General features: G+C 37.3%; 1 protein-coding gene across 2 annotated transcripts in view; it reads right to left on the reverse strand.

Moving 5' to 3' along the window:
- Positions 1 to 16,995, reverse strand: part of DSC2 (desmocollin 2) — a 34,745-nt gene that overhangs the window by 4,131 nt on the left and 13,619 nt on the right. For both annotated transcript variants that reach the window (XM_004579585.2, XM_058676990.1), the window contains exons 6-14: positions 16,619 to 16,763; positions 15,179 to 15,345; positions 11,024 to 11,158; positions 10,342 to 10,527; positions 8,514 to 8,770; positions 8,244 to 8,386; positions 3,779 to 4,003; positions 851 to 1,087; positions 337 to 461 (exon numbers count right to left, since the gene is read on the reverse strand). In XM_004579585.2, the coding sequence (XP_004579642.2) occupies positions 337 to 461; positions 851 to 1,087; positions 3,779 to 4,003; positions 8,244 to 8,386; positions 8,514 to 8,770; positions 10,342 to 10,527; positions 11,024 to 11,158; positions 15,179 to 15,345; positions 16,619 to 16,763 (1,620 nt within the window). The remainder of the gene's footprint in view (positions 1 to 336; positions 462 to 850; positions 1,088 to 3,778; positions 4,004 to 8,243; positions 8,387 to 8,513; positions 8,771 to 10,341; positions 10,528 to 11,023; positions 11,159 to 15,178; positions 15,346 to 16,618; positions 16,764 to 16,995) is intronic.

Genomic DNA, 16,995 nt, shown 5'->3' on the forward strand with positions numbered 1-16,995 from the left:
TAAACATTATGGGCTAATACATGCTTTGAGATATTTTGTTATTTTGAGAAACAGAGAGGAATAACTAGAAAGAGAGACCTCTTGCCCACTGGTTCACTCCCAGAAGCTTCTGCAATGGCCTGCACTGAGTCAGGCCAAAGGCAGGAACTGAGAACTCAACCCACTTCTCCCACTGGAGCAACAGAGGCTCAACTGCCTGAACCACAGCTTGCTGTCTCCCAGGATATGGATTAATAAGAAGCCAGAGCTGAAGTTGGAGCAGAAACTCCAATTCCATTCTCAGATATGGGGCATGAGCATTTTAACTCTTTTTGTGTTATTTTAGAAACTGCTTACCATTTTGTCATCTCCAGGGGCCTCTGTGTTTGATACAATTAGATTCTGCTGGGTTAATTCATCAGGTAAAACTTTTGGTTGCTTGGATGCCACAGAAGCTCCACAAACCAATGTAAATAGAACACCTAGAGAAACAAGAAAAATTACCTGAGTTAATCATAAAATAATAAATTTAAAATATTATGTTGATATGATATTAACATATTAATAATCAATATAAATTCAATAGTGGTTTTAAAACAGCTTTGTAAAGTATACAATTACAATCACAGATGTCAAGACAGTATCCAACAAAAAACTGTGCCCTAAACAAATATTACAAATACATGCTGCTTACAGTATTAAATTTTGTATCTGTGCTGAGAAGATATTAAATGAGGCAAAAATTCCTTCAAAAAAAAAATCTGTGTGTTATATAGGAATATAGAAATACAAATAATCAGCTCTAAATCTCAGGGTTGATTCTTAGAAGGTATTGTGAAATTAAAGCCTTTGAATTCAAGAAAGGACTTACAAAATAGCAATGCTATGCCCAGCAATATTGCAAGGATGGCCCACTTTCCAAGTCTGACTTCCCCATTGCCAGTCCTTGGACTCGCACGAAGCGTGCAGTCATTCTCAGTAATGCAGTCACACAGCAACACATCCAATGAAGTGACTTGAGACAAACCAAGCCTATCTGTAACTCTGATGGGTACCACATATCTCCCAAACGGAGGATCATTTTGATAGTAAAGACGCACTGCTGTATCTGAAAGAAAAATAAAAGCAAGCATTACACAATGACATTACTTTCTCCTGCAATTAAGTGACTATTGGATAGCTATTATATTGGACATATCTGATGGGATGGCACAAACCCCAGGAGCCTGAAAATGCAAACTGAGCAGTTCTAATCCACAACGGCTGTAAATACATCACACCTTATAGTTTGTACACACTGCCTCACATTTAAAAGTCTTTGTTCTCAGGTAAAAATATATTTTCTCTGGGCCCGGCGGCGTGGCCTAGCGGCTAAAGTCCTCGCCTTGAAAGCCCTGGGATCCCATATGGGCACCGGTTCTAATCCCGGCAGCATCACTTCCCATCCAGCTCCCTGCTTGTGGCCTGGGAAAGCAGTCAAGGACGGCCCAAAGCTTTGGGACCCTGCACCCGCATGGGAGACCCGGAAGAGGTTCCTGGTTCCCGGCATCGGATCGGCGCACACCGGCCCGTTGCGGCTCACTTGGGGAGTGAAACATCGGATGGAGGATCTTCCTCTCTGTCTCTCCTCCTCTCTGTATATCCGGCTTTCCAATAAATAATAAAATCTTTAAAAATATATATATATTTATATTTTCTCTGTCCACAAAGATATCCCTCCAATCACAATTAGCAATGCCTTGTTTTCCTACATTTTTAAAATATTTTATTAAACTCGTCTACATATTTTCTCTTATGCAATATCCATGATAGAATAATAGCCTAAAATTTCTGATATTTTCCTTTCGCTTGATTTGTATACATCATGACTAAAAAATATGAACACTTGTATTGTCAGAACTGATGCAACAATGTAGAAAACACTTGATTTGCACACATGGCAGCTCATGGGTCACACTGCTCAACTGCACCTTCTGACTCTAAGGGACACGAGACCAGACTCACACACTTAAAAAACGTTTTGATGTATTTTTTAGATGTAGGATAGAAAATACTCAGATCAAAATTGAATGCAATCTTAGGTTTAGAACCAGAGACACAATGTTATTTTGCAGTTACCAACCTAGCACAACACTCACTTGTATAGTTTTAATACACATGTGAATGTCGGAATGAAGAAATCACTGAATTAATCCATTTTCTTAGAAACCATGATTAGCATGTTAAGTCTATTATGTAAGAAATAATGGTAATGAGACCAGCAAACCAAAAGCATGATTCATAATGTGCCACGGTTCATTTAATTCATACCTCATTTACTCCTCTCCTCCAAGTAACTCCATTTTACACATCAGTAAATTGATGTTCAAAGAGAAAAACTAATATGGTGAGATTTACATGACCAGTAAATGGTAGAGGCAGTATTTAACACTGAACCTATCTGACTTCAAAGTCTCTTTAAGCTGCAGTCTTTTTCACTGGTTTCTCAGGCTTTTGGATGGTTAAATAGACCAGTAAACTTTTAAAAATAAATTTGTGACCAACATAATAATGCCAAGATTTTGTTCTGCTAAACAGAGCTATTAGAAAGAAAGCATCACCTCCTAGAAAAATTGCTCAAAACGTAATGATATGGTATGATGACACCAAATAAGCAGCTGGGACAAAAGTGTAAGAATAAAGTGAATATTTCCTAAGACAGATCAATTAGTCACAATCATATACATAAGAAATATTTTAAACTAAGTGCAAGTCTTATCCATTTACAAAACAGGATTCAAGATACAGTACCTTACCTTCTTTCTATAGGTCCTTGTTTGTGTTCCCTAGTTTATTCTGCCTTTTATAACTTTTCCTTTCTAATGTGTCACAATTGGAAAGTGAGACAGATTCGCTGAAAGCTTAAGGTTGAAAACATACAGGAGCATTGAAAATTTTCTCAAATCATGAAGGCTGGTACCAGCACATGATGGCTTACAAATAATGTGAGGAGGAGGCAGAGAATGTGCCCTACATTTGACCGCTGTGGGGAATGATGCAATGATGGTGATGGAGAGAGGTCATCCTCACTTTTGCTATTGTCAATCACTCTAGAATGTCCTGGGCTAAAGTCAAAAGTTCAGACTTATCACAAATGGCCAAAAGTCAGCACAGTAGCAAAGAAGGGTGATAACATGACAAACACTGGAGCATATGTGATATTGTCAACCAATGAAGGATTTAATTCCCTAGCCAATTGGCAAGTTAACTGTAGTTTCAGTGTTCTGCTTTCTTGGCCATGTTTAAACGCCTCAAAACAGACCACGAAATAAAACATGGGATCAACATAGAACCACTTTGAAAATTCAGCTAGTTCAGATTCCCCATGTGGTTAGCATTTGGTCTGCATTTGTCCAGTTCTACTTTCCTTCTTTCATAGCTACTGACCCCAAGAAAATAAATACTTGCTTAAGATGATCCCAGAGTGTTCTTCCTGGGGAACACAACTTCCGACGTGTGAAATTATTAGTAAATCTATGTAAGTGGGAGATTGGAAGTGATCACATTAGGTCTAGGCCATGAGAGTGTCTCTGTTCAGAGCAGGAATGAGAGCTCACTAGATTCTTGTGGGAATTTGGGCTCAGAATCAGTGAGAGACTCAAGAGGCCAACTGCTCATCACATCAAAACTGAGGAATAGGTGTGCTTACATCCATGATTTCCACACAAGGAATTGGTCTTCTATTATATCAAGGAAAAAAATATTTTAGACATTCTGATGTGGAAGAGGACAAAGTGATATTGTAAAAAAAAAATCCTACCATTAATTCTTGTCAGTCTCCATATTCTCTGTACTTCTGAATCAGAACTCGCCAAACTGAAGTCAAAGGGTGGGCCGTTTATGGGTTCATCACGATCAACAGCAACAATCTCCGCAGAGGACATGGTGGTTTTACAGATAGTCACTGTCCTTCTAGGTATGTATGGGCCATTATCATTTACATCTTCAAGTATAATTCCCAATGTCCCAGTACATGATCTCCCACCTCGAAAAATCAAAGAAGTGAAAAATATCATTAGTATCAAAGAGGTTCTACAAATAATAATTGCTATTTATATGTGTTCAATCATTCAATCACCATAAAAATATGGGATATTTTAAGAAATCTTGACTGATCTTTGAGAGAAGATATGACAATTTTCTGAGAAATTGGATTTCTGGATATTAAAATATACAAAGATATCCCAGAAAGTAGGAAAGCACATTACATACAAGCATGATTGCGAGACACTGAAGGCAAAGGCAGACAGGTGCTGAATGAGACTGGGGAAAAGAATTAGAGTTTTTGAAAGCCAGAATTTTATTCATAAATCATCCATGACTTTGGAGCATAGAAATTGAATAGCAAAAACATTCATTTAGAATATTAAAAGTGATATATTGAGGAGTTCAATGGTGGAAGATTGCAAAAGAACAAAATCACTTGGCAAACTAAAAAGAATTACTCTAAGTAATGCATCTATTTATGCAGTGAGCAAAAACTTCTTGAATCACTGCTCTAAATAAAAACTACTCTACCAAATCTGGGTTATTCAAAAGATGAAGAACTTGTGGATCCAGGCCACAAAGTAGTAATATGGTTTTGAAGACTAACTCTGAACAAAATCCAAAAAGTCTGTTCAAAGTAGTTAGCATAATACAAATAAGGAAGAGGAAGAGGGGAAAATGCCACCCACTTCCCCAGGTTTATGTCTTATATTTGGCTGTCAACCAAAGGAAACTGAAATACCAGACACAGTCCTAAAGTTACTACCTGGACCAGGGCACCTGAGTCACAATGCTTGGGCCTCTGATAGTCCAATGAGTTTGCTTCTGGTTTAGCACACGTGCAGCTCACTGTTCCACCAGTCCCACAGTCTTTGCCACACTACAAAAAGAAATGGCACCTCATATGACACCGGTGGGTGTACAGGCTATGAAATCCACCCTGTTTTTGCACTGCCCACTTAGAATCTGCTGCTCTGCCTCTGCTCCTGGCAGGATCAAACAAATCAGCAAGACAGGTTCCACCCAAAATGTGTCCAGATTACCCCAGACCTAACAGTCAGCAGACCCAGAACTCCATCAGTGTCATTCAGGTGCAATTTTATAATAGTGGGACTAAAGGACCAAAATGACTGTAAATGACTTAAATTCATCAATCAAATGTACAGACCAGTGGACTGGATCAAAAAACAAAACCCATCTATCTGTTGCCTACAGGAGACAAAGAGTTTAAGAAATTCAAGAACAGCAAAACAAACAACTCTGTGAAGAAATTGGAGGAGGAAATGATCAGACATTTTTCAAAAGAACAAATTCAAATGGCTAATAGACATATGGAAAAATACTCAAGCTCCATAGCTGTTTGGAAAATACAAACGAAACCACGTTGAGGTTGCACCTAACTCCAGTGAGATTGGCTACATTCAGATCTCTACTAAAAATACCTGCTGGCAATGGATGTGGGGAGAAAGGTACCTTCCTTCACTATTGGTGGGACTCTAGGCTAATAGCAACCACAACGGAAGTCAGTATGGGGAGTGAAAGCTGAGAGAACTGAAAAGAGACCTTCCCTATGACCCAACTATCCCATTTTTGGGAATATAGCCAAAGGAAATGAAGCTTGAATATGAGAAAGGGATCTGCAATCATATATCTACAGCAGCATAATCTACAGCAGCAAAGACATGGAAAGCACCCAGATGCTCGTCAAAAGAGGAATGAATAAAGAAACAGGGGGACATCTACTCCATGGAATATGACACAGCCATTAAAAAGAATGAGTTTCTACTATTTGCAACCAAATGGTCCAAACTAGAGACCATTGTGTTCAATGAAATAAGTCAATTCCAAAAGGACAAATATATGTTCTGTCTAATGTAAGGCCATCTCCTTGCAAAATATAGAATCAATAGCCCTTTAAATACTGTTTTTACTACATCTCAGGGGGTTTGATATTTTTGGCTTTATTTTCATTTGTTCAAAAAAAAAGCAGTTTTGCTTTCTCTTATTAAATTCTTCTCTTATTAAATTCATCCAGTAGCATCATTTTCTTCAAGAAGGTATTTGATTTTCTTTTTCATTTCTTCAGTGATACATTAGTCATTTAGTACCATGTCAGTTAACTTTATGGCATTGCGAATTTTCTTTCTTTGTGTTGATTTTGTTTTGTGACTTTTCATTAAGGAGATGTATAGTAACTGTAATAGTGACTATCATATCCAGTTGTGAAGAAACAATGTAGTATGCATCTTTAATTTCAAATCAAAGATGTACTCCTAATGAAACTGTTAAATCTATCCTGACAATATAATGCTGGACTGTGTGCCATTCTCCATACCTACAATGTCAGGATACGCATAAACAACAGAATGATGGACTTATGACTGCTAATGAAGAACTGGACTAATAAAGGGAAATCAGTAGCGGGGAGGGGGAGGATTTGCAGAGAGGGTAAATGAAATCCCAGAGCCTAATTAATTGTATCATAAAATAATAAAAAATAAAAATAGTTTAAAAAATAGTTAAAGGTAATCTTCTAACTACTAGAATAATATAGTGAAAATAGAAACCCACATTTCTATTAGAGAGAGATATGGGTAAAATTGCCCATAGAATTTAGATTGAGAAGAAAAGAGAAACTGAGCTTCAAGCTTAAAATCTGTCTGTGTTTAGAAAGGGAAAGGCTGCAAGTCATCACGTAGGAATGTATGGAAATGCGGATATAGGGGATGAGACAGATTTGAATAAGAGGAACCAAGTGTGATGGACAAGTAGAAGGGTGGGGAGTAAGCACAGGTCCACAATATCAAAACTAATGAGTAAAATGTAGATTACTTGCTTAAAAACTGAAAATGTGTACAGCTGAAGATGTACGCTGCTGATTTAAAAGAAAATGTCTTTTTTTTTTTTTTTTTTTTTTTTTTAGTTTGTATGATTGTTTGTTTGCTGTGAGGGGTTTTCGAAGCGATCCCGATGGTCATTGCGAGGGAGGGGGGGTCCAGAGGTGGAGCCAGGCTCGGACCAGAGAAAGCTCTCCTCTCTGGTCCCAAAGGACGTTTATTGTTCTTCTGTTTCTGCAGACCACTCAGGGCTTCTGGTTGTCTTTCCGATGACGTTGGTTTCTGCACGGTAGTGTTTGGACTTCTTCCATCCCCTGTGGAAGCTCCGGTTGGGGGTGGGTGACCTCAGAGTACTCGGCCTCCGAGGGCATCCAATTCCCTGTGGCCTCCTTGGCAGTTGGGATATAGTCCTTGTTGCTCGTATTAATAGTTTGTGGTGAAGGTCTGGGAGTCTTCATGGTTGGGATCCAAGCTTCCTCCTTACCACCTGTTCCACTCTGGAGTGCTCCCCTGCTCCACGCACATGACCTCCTGTTAAGAGGTTGTCAGGATCGCACCCAATTCCCCCCTCATGCATTGGTATAGTAGTTTTATTGTTGTTTAAAAAAAAAACCGAAAATAAATAAACAACAGAAAGTAGAACTTGAAATCTGACAGGAAAGAGCTGGCATGGATTGGCTCATGCCTCGCTGGGTGGGTCACAAAGATTAGTTACTCCTCACCATGGTGTTGAGGATTTTCCTGCACACCGCCCCCCCAAAAAAAATGTTCTGCACCTAAAATGTTGACATATATCTTGTTAGAGTTACAAGCCAGTCTGGATTATCCTAAAATCTGCCAAGATCAGCAAAATTTTACTTCAACACAACAACTGGCTAAATACTAAGATGAAATGGACACGAAACAGCTGAATGGTGCCTTATGGCCATTTTAAGGTATAGAGCAGCCGGTCCTGTATATGAACTAAAATTGAAATGTCAATGAGCTAATCATAGGTTGTGGCTAGGACTTGTTTTCCTTTTTTTTTTTTTTTTTTTTTTCTTTTTAATACACTGGTTACTCAAAACCATGTCAATTCCATAATATTGCAAATTGCTGTTGATGTTATATTGGGACTCTTAATTGACTGTGATGATATTCTGCCAGCTCAAACTTCAGACCAGAAAAGGTCTCCCCAAGAAACTGTTCAACCCATCTGGACAATAAGTAGCTGGACTCTATGCTTGGTATATGTTTGCAATGAAAGAATCTTGATTGAATTTGAACTGTAATACTGCATCAAGGTGGAGGAATCCACCGGGGGGAGGGGAGGGAGAGGGAGGGGGGGGATTCCCAGAGCCTATGAAACTGTCACATAATGCAAAATAATTAACAATAAAAAAAAAAAAGAAAATGTCTTACTCTGTTCTGATGCGAGGATTGTAATATTATAGATTCCATCTCTGATGCTCTCTGCTTCTCTGTCCAGAGTTCTGAAAATCACGATGGATCCTGAATTTTCTTCAACAGTAACCCATCCTTTTGGGTCATTTAATTTCCTATACCTGTTAATAATGAGGAATTAAAATATGTGAGGGATTATAAGCCAAATTATAACACTAATTCAAAACAAGTTCAAAACTTTGAAAACTACAGTTAACTTGAAGTTCACTACAGTAGAATTACAAATACCTTATGCCATCGCTACTTCTTGTTTCCGGGTCAAAGGCACGATATCCATTGCTTTTTGTTCCGACCGCTACATTTTCTGTAATTCGAACGGTCTGTGTTGCTGGGCTACACTCGGGACCTTCATCCTGATCTCTTACATTAACAGTAACTGTTGCTGTGCTCGTGGATGACCCTGAAATACCATCTCTTGTATATGGAGCTTCATTAGTCACGCCAATTTGCAGAGTCAGCTGTTGTCTTTCTTCATAATTCAGAGGCTACAAAAATAAATGTATTGAAGAATCAGATCAATCACTTAACACTCAGCAGCATGATCTGAAATAAGTAACTAATTGTTAAATAGATTTCTGATAGAAGTTTCAGAAAATACTTAATGAAAATGTGTACATGGTGACACAAGAGATACCCCTTTATGGAATCTATATCATGATCAGTAGATATTTACTACAACATTAAGAATAGCTTTTCTTTTATTCCTCAAATAAGCAGAATTGTTTGTTCTTGGCATGGGCTGAAAATAGGGCTCAATTTTTGTAAGATGCATTCAGGAGGGGAAATACAAGAATATAAACAGTTTACAATCATCACACATTCCTTTGAAAAAATCTAATTATTTGAAAAGTAGAGTGACAGGGAGAGAGAGAAAGAGAGAGGCGTGGGGAGGCTGGGACAGGATAAATCAAGGAACCTAAAACTCTCCATCCATGTCTCCCACATGACTGGGTAGGCTTAAGATAAAGGCTTGAGCCATTATCTGTTCCTCTTGGATGCATAAGCAAAAATTAGACCAAAAGTGGAGTAGCTGATGCTGAAACCAGGCACTCCCATCTGGGATGCCACTTGTCAGACCTCTCAGATGGCTTACCCTTCTGTACAAGCAATGGCCACCCAACAGTGCCCTTTTAAAACTCTTCCTTTCCAGTTCCTTTCTTAAAGCCTCAAAGTACCAAGTTCCATGAAGATTTATAACTATAATGAGAATGAATGATAGGAATTGTTTCAGGTCTTGGAGTTCACAGAAACAGATTTCCTTCTTTCAAATACCAACCTATAGGGCAGGTGCTGGGTAAAGAATCAGATATGGTTTTAAGGGAATTTCTTTGAATCAGAAAAAAATTATACACAAACTGGAGCTGATTTTCCTGATTCCAATAAGAGGGATTCATCACTTATGATTCATGCTTCTTGTGAAAATGCATGCAGAATAAGAAAACTCCACAGACATAAGATAGAAAGGGGTCTGTAATGAGCCCATGATTGTCCAAGATCAGAGGAGTTCAGACTGCTTTGTGCTCTAATGCTAGCTCCTGAACTAGCAGCAAGTCTGTTTCAGATGTTGTAAAACAATATGAAAATGAAACACTAGACATATATACATTTTTAAGTCATTGAGGATTCCGATTTTGAACTTGGATGATAACAATGTACTGAACATAGATGAATAAACTTACAAGCAACCTCTTCAAGGGTTGATTTATCATTTGGGGAAGTCATAAGTAAATAGAATTTCTTGGACTCAGATCAAGAAACAGGCTGGGAAAGCAAGGCAGTGTCCCCAAAATCAAAACTTAGAGAAATCTGATTTAAGAGAAATCGGCTACAAACTGGATAAAATATCACATTAACTGAATATATACTTGCATATATTTCTTTTAAATCACACTGTTATAAAAGTTATCAAAAATAAACATTCTGCAACACATATTTACACAACATGGTATTTATATTGCCCTATATACATTACTCCAACATTTAGCAGAATTCTATTCTTTTTATTAAAATGTAGTATACTATTCTTTGATATGATAAATTGTTGATTTAATCTTACCTTGATTACACACAGAACTCCTTCATTAGTTTTGGGATCAGTTACAATTTTAAAATTTCCGTTTTCATTTCCCTTCAAAATGGTATAGTTAGCTCTCCAATTAGGAGTATTAACTAAATCCTTATCCTCAACAGTAACACGCAAGATTTCCACATCAACTGTATTTTCCTCCACTGATGCTTCATACTAAAAGAATACAAGCAAAAATGTCATGTTAGTTAATTTACTCACAAAAATAAAATATCCACTAAAGGAAGCCCTGTTTTTCTAATTTTCTAAATATTATTTTTACATTTTTTTGTTAAAGATTTTTGTTTTATTGAAAATCAGAGTTACAGAGAGAAATCATGAGAGACAGAGAGGGGTCTTCCATCTACTGGTTCACTCCCCAAATAGTTGCAATGGCCAGAGCTGGGCTGATCCAAAGCTGAAGGCCAAAAGTTTCTTCTAGTTTTCCCATGTGGGAGCAGGAACCCAAGGACTTGAGCCATCCACCACTGCTTTCTCAGGCCATGAGCAGTAAGCTGGGTGAAAATGGAGCAGTCATGACTAGAACCTGTGCCCAAATGGGTTACTTTGCCAGTGCTGCCAAGGGAAATCATGTGTTATCAATGAGGATCTGCATACCTAATAATTAACAATAGATTATACATTTTTCCTCTTCCTAATATCATGTACTTACAGAAGAATGGGTGAATACTGGCAAGTTGTCATTCACATCTCCAATATTAATGATACATGTTGCAGTTGACTGTAAACCAAATCTCTGACCATCCATGTCTTGTACCTTTATTGTCAACTGGTACGTATCAATTACCTGAAAACAAAGAGATAACTTAAGTGCTTAGAGAAATGATCAACATTTTTATGAAATATATGTTTACGGTGTTTAACTTTCCTTGCATTAAGAATTTAAAGGGCACATTGTTAAATACTACGGCCTTTCTATTTAAGAACTTAACACTAGTATTTTTCATTCACTTTATGAAAACCATGTAATTTCTCAAGTTTAAAATCCTATCAACTGGTGTAATACATAATCAATGGTTTTATCTATTCAACAAATATCATCAGTACATTTTAAACTACACATCGATCTCTAACAACCTTTATCTCCTACCAAAAACATATTCCTCTTATTTTGCTTTTTTATTTGTATAAAGAAAACAAAATTTACATACAAAGTTTGAAGAGTACGTTGATACTCTCCACCCAAAAATTTCTTCTACTCTTATTTTTCATTATTTATACAATGATACATTTTCAATTTACTTCATAAATACAAGTTTAAATTTAAAAATGTATAGTTGTAAGTCAGAACTATCATTGTGGCACAGCTGACCTGTGGGTCAAGCCACTGCTTGTAAGGTCAGTACCACAAGCCCAGCTGTTCCACTTCCAATCTTATCCCACTCTAATGCACCTGGGAATGCAGTGAAAGATGATGTCTGGGACCCTGCCGTCCATGTGGAACACCCACATGGAGTCTCAGGCTCTTGGCTTTGACCTGCTCCAACCTAGTTGCTGCGCCTATCTTGGGGAGTAAGTCATATCTATCTATCTATCTATCTATCTATCTATCTATCTATCTATCTATCATGTATCTAGATAGATACATAGGTAGATATAACAGTAAACCTTACAATATTCCTGTAATAAAGCAATAATGTGAGAAATTCTCCATTTAATAAAAGATTTTAAAGATTAACTTCAATATATTTATATAAAGATTTTAAAAATCAGTTTGAAAATAAAGTTCTGGGGCTAATTTTTTCTTTCCATGGAAAAAATAGCATCTGGCTTTAAAATGTTGCTACTTTAAAAAAAATGTGTCTCCTCCTATAGCTCAATTTATTAGAAGAGAATAGGGGCTAGGGCCATGGCATAGTAGGCTAAGTGTCTGCCTGTGGTGCCAGCATCCCATGTGAGAGCTGGTCCATGTCCTAGCATGATTCAGCTCTCTGTTTATGGCCTTGGAAGTCAGCAGAGGATGGCTCATCTTCAGGAGCTTGCACCTAGGTGGGAGAGCTGGAAGAAGTTCCTGACTCCTAGCTTTGGAAGGAAACATCTCTGGCCATTTGGGGAATAAACCAGCAAATGGAAGCTTGCTCACTCTCTCTTTCTCTCTATCTCTCCTTGTCTGTGATGCTGCATTTCAAATAAAAATAAATAAATCTTTAAAATGCGAAAAGCAGCATTATAGTAACACCTTGCAGAAATACAGATTCTATAGGCCAGGGTTTTGGTGCACACAGTGCATTAAAGTGCAGCTTGTGACACTTTCCTCTCGTGTCAGAGTGCAAGCTCAAGTCCTAGCTGCTTGGTGCTGATTCAGACTCCTGCTACTGCACCCGAGAAGGCAGTATGCTGTCTGATGTACTTGTGTCCCTGCCACCCATTTGGGAAACTCAAATTCTAGACTCCAGGCTAAGAAATGGTCCAGCTCTGACTATCGCAGCCACTTGAGTGTAAACCAGCAGATGGAAGATTCATTCTCTCTCTCATTCTCTTACTGTCTCTTGTTTTTTTTTTTTCTGTGTCTGTGTGTGTGAGAGAGACTCTGCTTTTCAAGTAAACTAATGAACTAAATGTTAAATGAGCTAAATAAATACATTTTATTAAAAGAAAGCCGAAGTCTGATTCTCAGCTTCAAAAAAGGAGAATGCAATCTTGGGAGGTTGGAAAATCCTCTTTACCTAGGTTTCCTGTCCTATGAAATGCTTGTTATGATCATCCTTTCTGCCTTAGTCACTGTTGTCATAAAACTAAACATGTGAAAACATTTTTTTAACCTTCTACTGATATAATGCTCATTTCTGTTTTACAAAGTCACTTTTTTCCCCCTTAATTCAATGGTCTCTCAAACCTTCTTATCCTCATGCATTTCCCAAAACAAAATATGGTTTCTTTCCACCTCTGTTTTGCATGTATGAACTTAGTTTTCTTGTTTAACCCTTCCTTAATAATCCATCACAGTTTCCAACAGGAAAATAACGGCCTCATTTCACTTAAAAACATTTATAACATCTACGTGTTTCATTTGTAATGTGCTAAAATTTATTGACTATGATCAACTGGCTGATAACAGAATAAAGTGAAGTGTTGTGATCCTTCAGTTTTATTTGTAGCATCTTCACACGGAACAGAAAGAAGCTGACACTGTTGTGGGCAACAGATGAAAAATGAAACTCTAGAGTCAAAGAAATTATTACAAAACAAGCCTGGGGTAACTGCCATTGATTGGTTTCTAATTCTACCAAAAACATCTGTTCAAGGAAAAATACTTGTGTATTTTAATTTGTGAACTGAATTGGGCACTGTACGTTTTTATGAAACACCATATAGATAATAATTTGACTGCCTGTGACAAATTGTCATTTTCAAGAAAAATGATGCCCTTGGAAAACTCTTATCAACCATTGTAATATTAATGGAGGTGATAAGGAAAAGACTTTTTCTTTTCAAGACTGTTTCAAGAAATGTGCACCAACACTTCCCAATACTGATTTATGGTTTTATAAAATTACACACTGGGGAGATGTCCCCTCACAATATAAGAAAAACCAGTGGGTTTTTATGTAACAAAGAATGAAAGTTCATTATAAGACTTAGGAGTTTACATTACAAGAAATGTATAGGAAACAATTTACTATTTCTCAAGTTTTAGCAAAAGAGAACATCCACAGTGATTTGAAACTCCTATTAAAAGTTCTCTCTTTAACTTCATGTTTGACTCTTGTGTATATGCTTTAGCTAAAATCTCTTGTAGCAAACTGAATACAGGAGAACAGATAAGAATCTATCTTGTTATACTAAGCCAAGCATTAAAAGAGTTTGGGAAATACAAATAAGGTCAATATTCACATTAGTTACTTTATTATCTGTGGGAATCTTTTTTAATTTGGCAGTCTATTTAAAACTGAGAGCCAGAGATCAGGGATTTAATACGGACCCTCCTTTCATATATGTGAGGGAACAGATGAGGGGTCCAATGTGATAACTAAAGTCCTTGCCTTGCACACAATGGGATCCCATATGGACAGGACACTGGTTTGTGTCTCGGCAGCTCCACTGCACTTCCAGCTCCCTGCCTGTGGCCTGGGAAAGCAATCAAGGACTGCCCAAAGCCTTGGGAGCCTGCACCTGATAGGGAGACTCAGAAGAAGTTTCTGGCTCCTAGCTTCAGAGCAGCTCAGCTTTAGTTATTGAGGCAACTTGGGAAGTGAACCAGCAAACAGAAGATCTTCCTCTCTGTATATCCTTTCTGTATGTCTGTCTTTTCAATAAAAATAAGTGAATCTTAAAAAAAAATAGAGGAGACTGTTGAGAAAAGCTTGCAGACACAAACAGAAGCATTGTCATCTCTCTAGATGATGAATTTCTACACATTTCCAAAGGTTCAGCATTTGTTTTTGATATTTCCAATTTTGACACTATAGATAACATATTTGGAAGTTTGATATTATGTTTTTCAGAAAAGAAAAATATTTCAAAATTACCACAGCACAAATTTATATAACCATGTTTCTTAACATACTTAAAATAATATTAACAGTAAATATTTTTTTAAATGTTATTTGCTTTGAAATACAGAGGAGAAAGAAAGAGAGAAGAGACCTGTCATCACTGGTTCACTCTCCAAATGTTGAAAATAACTGGACCTGGGTTGAGAATATTAAAATATTAATAAAATAATTTTTCAAAAAAACCAGTTTTATAACATGCTTTCCAAAGACACGTCCTTAGGTGATAATCAGAGAAATGAAAATACTACTACATAGCTATGTTATAACCAACATTTTTATGTTACCTAGAGGTTTTTTAATACTTCTGTTACCTCTCTGTCTAGCTGAGATGATGACGTAGTAATGACACCCGTGCTTGGATGCATAGAGAAGAGGGTAGGTAATTTCGGCAGCTGCTCAATGATGGAATACTTGAGGCGTGTGTGCATTGTGTCTGGCTCATCCTTGTCAGTTGCACAGACCTGTCCCACTGTCGAGCCTGCATAAAAAATTCTCATTAATTTTCAAAATTCTCACATTTTCAATTTACCCTGTGCTTCATTCCTCTCCTCTGACCTCAGAACAGTTCCAGATCACTTTATTATATGCCAAAGTCAAAGATTTTGGAAAGCGTATGATTTCTCTATCCAAGATATTTTTTCTTTAAATCTCTTAGTTATTGAATATCTTAGTTATTAATTATCTTGGTTATATTTTGGAATTTGGTGATCAAATCTTTATCATGGTATTTAATGTATCATTTTTTAAATGTTGATACCATCCCTTGAGGACGTTTTTATTTCCTAAATAAAGAATTTTGTTCACAGCAAGTTTGTAATTGGTCAACTACACAAATTAGCTTTATCTAGGAAGTCCTGCCATTGCTAGTATCAGAAACAGCATCCTGACCTGCAGTTAAAGTGGATTGTTTCACACAATTGAGATAACATTTGTATTACACTCAGTAACATTTATGGTCATGCTCAGAATATTGTCGGTCATTATATCATTATGGAATATTAATAGATGCATTCAAGACTATGTCTGCAACTGCTCCTAGATGTGTTACACATCTTAAAAGGGTTTATTTGGAACAAGCAGTGTGACATAACAGATTAAGCCATCATCTGCAATACCAGCATCCTATATGGGGGCCAGCTTATGTCCCAGCTGCTTCACTTCTGATCCAGTGCCCTGCTAATGTCTCTGGGAAAGCAGCAGAGGATGGACCAAGCTCTTCAGCCATGACACTTACATAGGAAACCTGATAGAGGCTCCTGGCTCTTTGCAGCCATTTTGAGAGTGAATCAGTCAATGGATTCTTTCTCGCTTCCTCCCTCTCCCTCCCAACTCTCTCTCTCTCTTTCTGTTTCTCCATTTCTCTCTCTGTAACTCTGCCTTTCAAGTGAATAAATGCAAAAATAAGTCTTTTATAAGTACGTTTTTGTCTTACATTGAGATTGTATATTAACACCTATTTTTGAAGTGCTGTGCCTGGTAGCCCATGTACATTTTTCTTCATTTAATCTTGACAACAATTGGATGCAGTGCTGACCCGTTTCATGGATGAACAAACTAAGGTTTATCAAGATTAGGAAACGCATCCAGAGTCACACAAGTATTCTAGCACAGAACAAAATCCCAAATCCCATCCAGACCTCCTTGCGCGTGGTATCAAGCCATATGCTGCTGCTTACCAACACTTACAGTATAGCTGAACTTACGGGCTGAATCACATTAAGTTGTCACATATTGTTAAACTAGGTACTTACCAATTCGGCAGTTTTCATAAACTGTAAAAATGTAAGTTGTTTCTGTAAAAATTGGGTGGTTATCATTCTCATCCTCTATTTTGATAGGCAGAGGCAGTGGAAGCTCTGGTGTATATCCATCTGGAGTTGTTGCAAACGCAACGAGCTGCAAATGAGTGAAAATAGAGGGAAAAGTGAAAATAACTTCTAAATAAAACAATGTTCAAACTTTCTTCGGCTTTCATTTGGAAATTCTTCAGCACCACAGTGTGAGTCACACTTTCTGCTATTTTTAGATTTGGCCAACTTTATTGCCAAAAGAGGTAGCTAACTTTTTGGTGTAACAGCATTTTATGTTTAAAGTTAACTAATATATTCATCATGTTCATTTCCATGTA

The sequence above is a fragment of the Ochotona princeps genome, chromosome 18 (genome assembly GCF_030435755.1).
Source record: "Ochotona princeps isolate mOchPri1 chromosome 18, mOchPri1.hap1, whole genome shotgun sequence".
Classification (NCBI taxonomy): Eukaryota; Metazoa; Chordata; class Mammalia; order Lagomorpha; family Ochotonidae; genus Ochotona; species Ochotona princeps.